Source organism: Crocuta crocuta, unplaced genomic scaffold (assembly GCF_008692635.1).
Source record: "Crocuta crocuta isolate KB4526 unplaced genomic scaffold, BGI_CrCroc_1.0 scaffold549, whole genome shotgun sequence".
NCBI classification, from domain to species: Eukaryota; Metazoa; Chordata; class Mammalia; order Carnivora; family Hyaenidae; genus Crocuta; species Crocuta crocuta.
Window position 1 is genome coordinate 678,867 of NW_027529169.1, and position 11,618 is coordinate 690,484.

General features: G+C 46.6%; 1 protein-coding gene across 2 annotated transcripts; it reads left to right on the forward strand.

Annotated features, from left to right (window-relative positions):
- Positions 1 to 6,434: 6,434 nt before the first annotated feature.
- Positions 6,435 to 10,253, forward strand: COQ10A (coenzyme Q10A). Of its 2 annotated transcripts, none has more exons than XM_077757491.1 (5): positions 6,435 to 6,465; positions 7,026 to 7,172; positions 8,606 to 8,798; positions 9,030 to 9,131; positions 9,429 to 10,253. In XM_077757491.1, the coding sequence occupies exons 1-5, from the start codon at positions 6,461 to 6,463 to the stop codon at positions 9,594 to 9,596; spliced, it is 615 nt and encodes a 204-aa protein (XP_077613617.1). In that variant the 5' UTR covers positions 6,435 to 6,460; the 3' UTR covers positions 9,597 to 10,253. The 2 variants fall into 2 exon arrangements, with proteins under 2 accessions (XP_077613617.1, XP_077613618.1); XM_077757492.1 differs by lacking the exon at positions 6,435 to 6,465 and adding an exon at positions 6,658 to 6,711.
- Positions 10,254 to 11,618: the final 1,365 nt, after the last annotated feature.

Genomic DNA, 11,618 nt, shown 5'->3' on the forward strand with positions numbered 1-11,618 from the left:
TGCCGCGCAGACGGCCCTCGGCCGGGCGCCCTCCGCCCCGCCCTGGCGCGGGGAACGGCCTCGGCACCCCAGACTTCGCGCTCTGGTTTCCTGGCTCCCCAAGCCGCCGTGCTGTGCTTTCTGCTCCAGTCTGGAGGCCCAGGAGGTTTTCTCACAAGACCCTACTAGCAACTCGAGCCTTGGCCCTGCGGTGCCTCCCACCACAATGCTTCCACTGGAGCTAACTCCTCCCGTCAGCGATTACATGCCCCCGAAACCCCCCATACTCTTGGGGGAAATAGGGGCGTGGAGATCTGGGGATTATATATGGCAATAGCCCCGGTGAGAAGGAAGACTCGTAGCTCCACTGCCGGTGACATGAATTGGGTAGCAAGGAAGTAGCAAAAGTGCTCAAACTGCTGAGAGAAATCCCAGAAAGGACTCTCCAGCTGCAGAAAATCCCCTCAAAGAGGCTGGGACCGCCGGCAGCTGAAGAGGGCCTCCAAAGCCAACAGAAGGGGCACTTTCTGAATTCCCAATTACTCCATTGCCAGGTTAAGGTGGTAGGCCGGCTACACTTTAAAAGGCTCACCGGCTTCTCCCCCGAAAAGGGTGGGGGTGCTTCCCCTCCTCTATTGGAGAGGCCAGAGAGCAGCCTATCAGGCAAGATCTGGATGGAGATGGGGCGCCTGGGTGGCTTAGTCGGTTGGGCGTCCGACTTTCGCTTAGGTCATGATCTCGCGGTTCGTGGGTTCGAGCCCCGCGTCGGGCTCTGTGCCGACTTTCAGCTCAGAGCCTGGGGCCTGTTTCAGTCTGTGACTCCCTCTCTCGCTGACCCTCCCCTGCTCACGCTGTCTCTCTCTCTCTCCTAGAAATAAATAAAGCATTAAAAAAAAAAAAAAAGATCTGGATGGAGATCATCCTAGCCCAGAAAAAGAAAAAAGGAAAGAAAAGAGGTGAAAAAATGGTGCCATTTATAAAAGGTGATCCAGGATCCTGTTCGGAGCTCAGCAACTCCATAGGTTCTAAGAGGGAACACATTTAGGAAGAAGTGTAGCAAGCTGGCCCCCTGACAAGACAGAAATATAAAAACCCTCCTTTGCTCTCTAACAATCTATGCCCTTGGTATCTTGATTACCAACAGAAAGATATACAAGACACTGATACCAGTGCTTTTTTCCTGGAAAGAGAAACTGGGGAACAGGGAATGAGGAATGAGAGGGAAAATTACCTATTACTATATACCTTTAATAATTTAACTTTTTAGGGGCTCCTGGGTGGCTCAGTCGGTTGAGTGTAGGACTTCTGCTCAGGTCATGATCTCCCGGCTCCTGAGTTGGAGCCCCGCATGGGGCTCTGTGCCGACAGCCCAGAGCCTGGAGCCTGCTTCAGATTTTGTGTCTGCCTCTCTCTCTCCTCCTCCCCTGCTCACATTCTCTCTCTCAAAACTAAAGATTTTAAAATTTTTAAATAAAAATAAAGTAAGTAATTTAACTTTTAATTTATTTTTTTAAAAATTCTTTTGAGAGGGGCGCCTGGGTGGCTTAGTCGGTTAAGCGTCCGACTTTCGCTTAGGTCATGATCTCGCGGTTCGTGGGTTCGAGCCCCGCGTCGGGCTCTGTGCTGACTGCCAGCTAAGAGCCTGGAGCCTATTTCAGAGTCTGTGACTCCCTCTCTCTCTGACCCTCCCCTGCTCACGCTGTCTCTCTCTCTCTCCTAGAAATAGATAAAAATATTTAAAAAAAATTTTTTTTTTGAGAGACAGAGCATGAGGGGGGGAGGGGCAGATAGAGAGGGAATCACAGACTCCGAGGCAGTCTCCAGGCTCTGAGCCCACAGCACTGAGCGTGATGTGGGGCTCAAACTCATGAACTAGGAGACCATGACCTGACCCGAAGTTGGACGCTTACTGACTGAGCCACCCAGGCGCCCTGACAATTTAACTTTTTAAATGTTTATTTTGAGAGAGAGAGCACCAGCAGAGAGGGGCTGAGAGAGAAGTACAGAGAGAATCTCAAGCAGGTTCTGTGCTGACAGTGCAGAGCCTGACACAGGGCTCAAACTCACAAACCCTGAGATCATGACCTGAGCCGAAATCAAGAGTTAGATGCTTAACTGACTGAGCCACCCAGGTGCCCCTAATTTTTTAACTTTTACCATATTGAAAATAAAATTGATAATATTACTTAAGACTTACCTCTTCCAGGAAGTCTTCCCCAGTTAACAGGTTCTTTCTCTTTTGTTAGGCTTTCTTAACACTTACATATTTAGCTTACACTGGAGCAGTCAGATTTAAATTGCACACTTTTGTTGCTCATTTCACCTTAGACCTTTGACATACAAGCGTCCAATATTTCAGAATAGATTTAAAAAAATTTTTTTTTAATATTTTATTTCTGAGAGAGAGAGAGACAGCATGAGCAGGGGAGGGTCAGAGAGAGAGGGAGATACAGAATCTGAAGCAGGCTCCAGGCTCTGAGCTAGCTGTCAGCACAGAGCCCGATGTGGGGCTCAAACCCACAAATAGATTTTAAACTCCTTCTTCCTTCTTAGCCAAAGTCTTCCAACACAGGACTGTATGTTGCTTTGGGTTTGTTTGTTTTCCTATGAAAAAAGATTTTGAGCTACAAAGAGTATACATTATTCTTTGTAGCTCTAACAGAGCAGGAAAAAACACTTAACTTTTTTTTACATTTATCTATTTATTTTGAGAGAGAGTGAGTGAGCAGAGAAGTTGCAGAGAGTGAGGGAGAGAGAATCCCAAGCAGGCTCTGCACTTTCAGCACAGAGCCAGATGTGGAGCTTGATCCCACAAACCATGAGATCGTGACCTCAGCTGAAATCAAGAGTCCAACTCTTAACCGACTGAGCCAGCCAGGCACCCCTAGGCACTTAACATTTGATGAAGAGAAGAAAGATGAGGCCAAAGAAGTAGAAACAGAAGGTAGCTGGGGATCAGACGGATATGTGTGTTGAGACGGATATGTGTGTTGAGACATATTGACTTGACTATTGGACCTTCTGGAAGGGCTAAGCTAGGATATGGCCCAGAGGATGGGGAGGAGGGGACTACATGGCCTCTATTGCCTGAAATAGCTCCTGGTAACCTGAGGAACTGGAATCAGGGGGTTGAGCTGGGGTCACGTGCCTGGTTCTGGCTCGGGAGCAGAGGTGAACAAGGGAGGTTGCCAGCTGGGTTCTCTGAGCAGCTGGAAGGAGGAGGAGGGGCTACAAGAGTTATTTTTAATATTATTCAGAGCACAGAAAGAGGATTTCCCAGTAGGGAAAAAAAAGGACTATGATGTAGGTAACACAGATACGTCCAAATTTCAGGGAGATGCAAGAAATTTGGGAGGAGGAAGCTGGAAGTGGTAGCAAAGCCCTTCTGTGAAGACAATCCTGTGATCCAACTGCTAAATTCACATTTGAGTAACTCTAGGCAGATACCTGCCTGTTTTTAAGCATCAGTTTTCATTCTTTTAACAAATGCTGATTGAGGACTCAACCATGGTTGAATACATAGTACAGCCCTATACTAACTTGTTTGGAAGTAGAAACATAGAAGTGTCTATTTTTGTGGAACTTAGAACGCACATATACATATGACACAACTAGAAAATATAGGATACATGCTATTTTACATGGCATTATGTGTTTGGAGTAATGTTCAGGGATGGGTTCAATCAAAAGAGGGTCTTTCTAGAGGAGGTGTGTTTTGAGTTAGTACTTGAAGGAAGTTATCAATGTAGAATGACAAGGAAATGGCAGGAAATTGGTTGTTCAAGTACGAGGAATGAACTAGGAAAAGTTTAAATGGCAGTAATTAGCTAATCTAATTAGTAGGGGGACAACAAGCAAATTGGCTTGGCAGGCCTATTGTACCTTGGGGATTCTGCGGCAGTTAACTCGGTTAAAGAATAGTGCTAATGAGGTCACAGTTCAGTCATATATCCCGGTTAATTTCTTTTACCAAGCCAGACCCTTTCTCCTCACTCTACGCAGCTGTCTCACATGTGTAAGTCCTTAGCCAGAGGGAGCTGGGTCCAGACAAGAAAGCAGGGCTGGAAAGAGTAAATCTGTCCCTCAAGGTCACATGACCATCTGAAAGTGGCTCCAGATTATCATCTTTGAACTGCAAGGAGATACTGTATCCTGGTGGTGGGGGCAGGGGAGCTGAGGGTAAAAGAAGAAATGTTGGAAGAGAAAAAGAGGCAAGATCATTCACCAATTTGGAGCTTCATGTTATATATAATATAAAATGAGGATTAAAATATCTTCCTTACAAAATGTTAAATGTAATCCAGAGTTCAAGGGAGGGCTCCTGCTCCTTGAGATCCAAATAAGATAGGTTCAAAATTTAAAGCAACCCAGGACACCTGACTAGCTCAGTTGGTAGAACATGTAACTCTTGATTTCAGGGTTGTAAGTGTGAGCCTGATGCTGAGTACAGAGATTACTTTTAAAAATCAAATCTTAGGGGCGCCTGGGTGGCTTAGTCGGTTGGGCGTCCGACTTTCGCTTAGGTCATGATCTCGCAGTTCGTGGGTTCGAGCCCCGTATCGGGCTCTGTGCTGCCAGCTCAGAGCCTGGAGCCTGTTTCAGTCTGTGACTCCCTCTCTCTCTGACCCTCCCCTGCTCGCGCTGTCTCTCTCTCTCTCTCTCCTAGAAATAAATTCAGAAAAAATAAATAAAATAAATAAAATCTTAAAAAAACGTTTAAATCAATCCATATCTGGTGGAAGTCCCAAAATTAATACCAATTAATGTAATTAATGCTCCTCTCAAAGAGGATCAGGGAATAGAGGATTTATATCTGATTCTAGGTCGCTGTTTCTAGGCAACATGTTTCTCTTCCACACCAGTTAGACCCCAAAGGCAACACAGTCTTTAATTACTTTATCCCTCTTCCCCCTTCCACACATTCCTCATAGTTTTCCTGAATTTGGAAATATGATCAAAGATTTAGAACACAAGCAGAGGAAGGGCTTGCAGTGTAATAGCAAAAACATCTCTAAATGAAATAGCAGCCACCACCATTCTTCTTTTTTTTTTTTAATTTATTTACTTACTTTGAGAAAGAGAGAGGGAGAGAAAGAGAACCCCAAGCAGACTCCGCATTGTCAGAGCAGAGCCCGATGCAGGGTTCAACTCCAGGATCAATCTCAGGAACCATCTCACCAATGGTGAGATCCTGACCTGAGCGAAATCAAGAGTAGGATGCTTAATGGACTCAGTCACCCAGGTGCCCCCAACCACCACCATTCTTCTTTTCTTTTCCTTTTTTCTTTTCTTTTCTTTTTTTACTTTTTAAAAAATGTCTTATTTTTGAGAGAGAGAGAGAGAGCTGAAGAGGGGCAGAGAGAGGGAAACACAACTCTGAAGGAGTCTCCAGGCTCTGGGCTCTCAGCACATAGCCCGATGGTGGGGCTAGAACTCACCAACTGCGAGATCATGACCCCAGCCAAAGTCAGACGCTTAACCGACTGAGCAACCCCGGCGCCTGGTAGGCACCACCATTTTTAAAACACCGTTCCTCTACTCCACCACGGGAGAATTTCAATGGCTTTTGTACCCACTTAGATCCAGTGTCTCTCTTTTTATTTTCCTTTATCTTCCCACTTTTATCAAGAACATTGCCCCCTGCTGTACAGTATACAGTGACATATAGTATAGCAGTATAGTGACATTTCTTTGCCTGCGTTCCTGCCCATGAAGCCTCATCCTTCATCAAATGCACACTTCCAGAAAAAGACGTTTTTCTCCCCTAAAATTAAGTCTGGTTCTTCCAACCCTGACTTCTTCCTATAAATATTAAAAGAGAAAACTATACAAAGTTTTAGCCCAGAGCTTGGAAGATTAATTTCCTTTCTTAAAGATGTGCAACATAGTACTAGGCACTAGCGGTTGCAAAGATGAATAGAACTTCTAAAACTATGAACAAGGAAGACTATAATAAAGGCTTTAAAAGAGATTTTGAGAAGATCAACAGATATCTGCCATTGACACGCCCACGAAGTCGCCTCTGTGCTTGTGTATCAGTTCCGTGACCACAGACTCGCCAAGTAGTTTGCCAGACGACCTCGTTCTTCTTGGACATCTCTGCAGCTTCTGAAACACAGATTCCTGCGCCCTTTCTCGCTAGAGGTGTGAAACTACATCTCCCGAAAGGCCGCGTTGTCCCCTTCCTTCCTCCCTCTCCCGGTTCCGAGCCATGGCAACGGCGTGACGTGAGGGTACTGGGAGCTGCGGGAGCAGCGGTCGCGGCTTCAGTTCTAGCCTACCCGGCCGCCGGGGCGGGAGCAGGGCGAGAGGAGCCGCAGCCCCGGGCCGCTCCTGCGCTCGGGGACCCTGAACCCGCCCGGCGGCCGCTTCCTACCGCTTTTCCTCCAGAGCGAGGAAGGAATAGCGGTTGTCAGAACTGAGACAGCAAGGGAGGGTCGCGCGCATGGCNCCCCCCGGCCCTCCGCGACCGCCGCGACCAATGAGGTGAGAGGGAGGTGCGGGCGTCTGCGCTGGTGGAAAGGGGGTCGTCCAGGGCCGCGAATTTGCACGGTGAAGGGCTGCACTTCTGGGATGCAGGCCTGGCGTCGGGTGGCGCGGGAGCGGTCCACCGAGGGGTCTAATGTAGAGCTTTGGGGAATGCTTTTGCAAGTTATTCACAAAGGGAAGTCCCCGGGGCGGATTCCCAACCACTGCTTGCCCCTCGCTCGCGCCCTGGCAACACCCAGCTTGGTGAGGCTCCTGAGACTGTTACTTTCTGAGAGTCCTAGCTTTTAGCAGAAGCATAGCCCACACTTAAAGGCAACCGCGCTTCGCACGCACCCCACTTTTTCCCATCTCCTCCCTCGGCACCTGTCCTCAACCGCCCTCGACCTTTCGCACTCGTGACTGCCTGGCCAGGGAGCCTGGCGGGCTGCAGCAGGTGCTGGGGGAAAGGCTTGTCTGGACGACCTTCCTCTGGGATGCACCCCACTTCCCCTTCACCTGGGAGTGCTTGAGGAACACAAAGAATCATGACGTCGTCTCCCCTTTCGTTTTATGCTTAGATTTCTGATGTCCAGCAGCCTCTTCTTGCCCCGGGCTGCCCAGGTCTTGGTGGCTGAGGCTGGCTTACCTCCCAGGCGTTCCTTCATGGGCTTTGCTGCCCCCTTCACCAACAAGCGAAAAGCTTACTCGGAGCGTAGGATCATGGGGTGAGCATCCTACCCTGTCCAGCATCCCTCCACATTCCCTTCCCTTCCAAACAGATGACCAAATCCAGGCTAGAATGTAAGGGTAGCAATAGTGGGCAAAGATCCATCCCTGGCCATCCCTCTCCCCAGCTATTATTACTGATCATTTATCCTTCCCTCCCAACCTTCCAACTTTCATTCCGTCTTCTTGGTTGCTGGGCATGTCCATTAAGTGAAATGTGACTAGAACTGGGCAATATAAGACAACAGGGTATTATTTCTCTGCTGACCTTTTATTATTTTTTTTAACTTAAAGTTTTTTATTTTGAGAGCAAGGGCACATGCAAATGGAGGAGGGGTAGAGAGAGAACCCCAAGCAGAGGGATTCTCTACACGGGGCTGGATCTCACCACCATGAGATCATGACTTGAGTCAAAATCAGGGAGCCCAATGCTCAACGAGTGAGCCACTTTCTCTGCTGAGCTTTTAAATGTATCCTGAACAAAACATAATAGCTAACACTTACTGAGCACTTGCTACTGCTAGTAGCTAGACTAGTTAAGCTACGTAGGTGTTTTATGTAGGTTTTCTCATTTGATCCTCTCAACAAACCTATGAATCAGTTATTATTATTACCTCTGATTCACAGATTGGGAAAATGGATGCACAGGTAATTTACCTAGGGCTACATTGATAGTTACAGAGCTAGGATCTGAGTTTTTGTGTGATCACCAGTAAAATGGACAGCCTGTGTTCCCCCTAGATAGTCCCCCCTTTTTTTCTTTAATTTTTAAAATTTGAGGGGCACCTGGGTGGCTCAGTCGGTTAAGCCTCCGACTTCAGCTCAGGTCATGATTTCGCAGTCTTTGAATTTGAGCCCCGCATGGGACTCTGTGCTGTCAGCTCAGAGCCTGGAGCCTGCTTTGGATTCTGTGCCTCTGCCTCTCTCTGCCCCTTCCCTGCTCGCACTCTGTCTGTCTCTCTCACTCAAAAATAAATAGATGTTAATTTTTAAAATTTATTTGAGAAAGGGAGAGAGAGAGCTAGAGCGCACAAGCTAGGGAGGGGCAGAGAGGAGAAACAGAATCCCAAGCAGGCTCTGCACTGATGTGGGGCTCGAACCCACAAACTGTGAGATCATGACCTGAGCCGAGATCAATAGTTGGACGCTTAACTGACTATGCCACCCAGGTGCCCCTAGATAGTCACTCTTAAGATAAAAAAAGATAGTAAATGCAATAGCATTCTGTGAACTACAAAATATAAGGTAATGTTAACATCATGGAAATTTCTGTGTTTGCTTTTGGGAAGTCATTCATCCAAGTTTTGGGATCTCTAGTTCCTGATGGTGAATAGTTAGTGAGCAAAGGTACTGTGGGGAGGGCACCTAGGGCAGGGAGGAACCTGACCCAGCTGGCAGTTCCTTGGCCTCTCTCTGTGATTCCTTCCCCTAGGTACTCAATGCAGGAGATGTACGAAGTGGTGTCCAATGTCCAGGAGTATCGTGAGTTTGTGCCCTGGTGTAAGAAGTCTTTGGTGGTATCTAGCCGCAAAGGTCATCTGAAGGCCCAGTTAGAAGTCGGCTTTCCACCTATTGTGGAACGTTATACCTCTGCTGTTTCCATGGTCAAACCTCACATGGTCAAGGTGAGGCACTGGGAGGGATTAATCAGCAAACTTTTTGTGTTCTCTAGCATTTATACATTTAAGGGCTATTTTGGCCCTCTTTGTAGTGATTTTATCTCCGTGTGTCACATACTTCCATAATAAAACATCAGAAGGAAAGGAAACTATCTTTCATTTCTTTCTTATAGGCTCCTATATCTAGTATAGGTTTTATTCCATTTTAATATTAACTACCTGACTGCCCTCTTTTAGGCTGTTTGCACTGATGGCAAGCTCTTCAACCACTTAGAGACCATTTGGCGATTCAGTCCGGGTATTCCTGCCTACCCCCGAACTTGCACTGTGGACTTTTCGGTGAGTCAGGAGGCTGTGTAGCATAGGGCTACAACTGGGTTGTGGGGGCAGCGTGGAGGTACAATGACAGTTATTAAGTATGGCTAGCACTTAGCATTTCCCAAGTCAATGACACTTTCCACAGGTCTGAGCTTACCTCAAACTTATACTGTGTGCTCAGTCCTAAGTAAGGGCTTTTGAAGGGATCTAAGGAACTAGAGGGGGAGGGGAAGAAAAGGCACTGAATAGTGTCCTTGCATTTGGCCAAGGACTATCTAACATGATCTTGAACAGTTTCTGTTTCTTACCCATTCCCAGATTTCCTTTGAATTTCGTTCTCTGCTGCACTCCCAGCTGGCCACCATGTTTTTTGATGAGGTTGTCAAACAGAATGTCGCGGCCTTCGAGCGTCGGGCAGCCACCAAGTTTGGTCCAGAAACAGCCATCCCCCGTGAACTGATGTTCCATGAGGTGCACCAGACTTGAGGCAAAGGATTGTTCCTTGGCCTCTTCTCTACTCTCCTTCCCAACCCAGTTCTCTTATTTATTTCATTTGGCTCCTGCTCCAATCTAAGAGAAGAGTCTGTGTTCATAATGATGTTCCCCTTCTCAATTCCCCAGAAATTGGGCTCTACGCTGGCTATAAATGCTGGGGCAGAAAGGCAGGGAGATACAGAAAGGAGACATGCCTAGAAGATGGTCAGGCTCATCTTGAGAGCCCCATATGCCTAATGTCTGCACCCTTCTCACGGTGCATTATAATCAGTACTGTGTGGTTTTCGGACCCTGTCAACGTACCTTAGTGTCTGACCAGAGTAACCTGGTAGCACGTTTTCTAAGGACTGAATAAACAGCTTTTTCCTCTGACAGAGGTACTAGGTGGTTAATAACTGTTTCCCGCCTGAGATGCCCCAGGAAATGACTGAGATCTGGCCCCAGCTTGAAATCCATATGACCTCACTTTTAAGAATATTTCCATTTCCACTGCCTGGTTAGTGGAGAGCAACGAGCTGTCTTAACATCAGTGCCACAGGGGCAAGGAGAAAAAAAAGCACTGAAGAGAATTGTATTCTTGGGTTGTACTTTATTCTACTTGGCCTGAGTTTTTATAAAATTTCAATAAATTAATTGTGACAGTGTGAATTTGGCTTATTTATATCGTTTCTTACGGGAACAGTGTGGATATAGCAGAGTAGAAGAAAGTCATGGCTTCCTTCCTCAGGGGAGTAAAGGTGCAAGAAGGCCTCTTGGACATAGTGTCCCTGCTAACTATAGTAGCACATTCTACAAGCCAGGACCTAGTACCCACTCCCTTGCCCTATTTATAGACTTTTTCAGAAGGTCAGTTGCAGGAGCCTCAGGACAGAATAATCTGGTCTCAGATCTACCATACAGCTGATGTCCTCAGGACCACTTCTTTTAAAGACCTCCTTAAGGTCCCTGCAAAGAACAGGCATTCCACACAATACCAGAGCCTTCTAGTGGCTCAGGTCCAGAGCTAGCATTCCTCCTCTATTTGCCCTTGGTATAGTATGTTCCTTTCACCCAGTGGGCTGGACTAGTTTTCTTGGATTAGTCACATGGGTGGTTTTGAGGTCTCAGCTGCAGTCCTTGAGTGTTCTATCTTACATTAAAATTGGGAAGAACTTATAACCTTGAGGAAAGACAGAAATCTCCTTTGGAAATTTCACAGGTATCCAGTCTTATTAGGGTACATGCTAAACCCACCTAAAGATAAAGGGATGCACAGGATAACTTAGAACCCACTTAGTCCGGGATCTTGCTAGCCAGTTTCCTTACTTTATAACAGATTCTTCCAAGTCTTCTTTAATAGCAGGCTCAAGCATTGTTAATAAAAACATTTATTTTGCATTTTATACAGAACAACCTGAAGTTTGGATCATAACTTGACAGTTACCCAGGGGTTTACAGACAATGTGTCCATCTCAGCATGGTTCTGGGGATTAGGGTTCCACATAAACACAGGCAGGAGTTGCGAGGGAGGAAGGGGGCACAGTAGGAGTGTATTTCAATCCTTTCTTAAAGAAAAGGCAGTAGAGCATTCTGAGTCACTGAAAACCTGTGCAAATGGGGCTTCTAAAAAACAAATACTGTACTGTGAGCTCTTGGGGAAGGGGCCAGATAAGGACCTTGATAAATAAAGGGATATTTTCTTATAGCAGGGGAAGAGGGAGGCCTATTATTTTTGTTCTCAGCCCCAGGACCTGATATTCAAAGGAAACATCCAATCTTAAATCATTTCCCTGCTAAGAAGTACCCATATCCCTGGAACCAGACTATGAAGATAGCATGCTGGTCATTCCCAAGTCCTTATTCAAGCATATTAAAATAAAGGGGGGAAAAAAGATCAGAGGGTAGTGGCTTCTGTTCCACAGAACTAAAAAGCTTAGTACATGTTAAGCACTGATAAAGCCAAATGACTGGGAAGGACCACAGCTTTGACAGGGACATATACAACCTGCTGGAAGAGGTCTCTAGTAAGGAGAA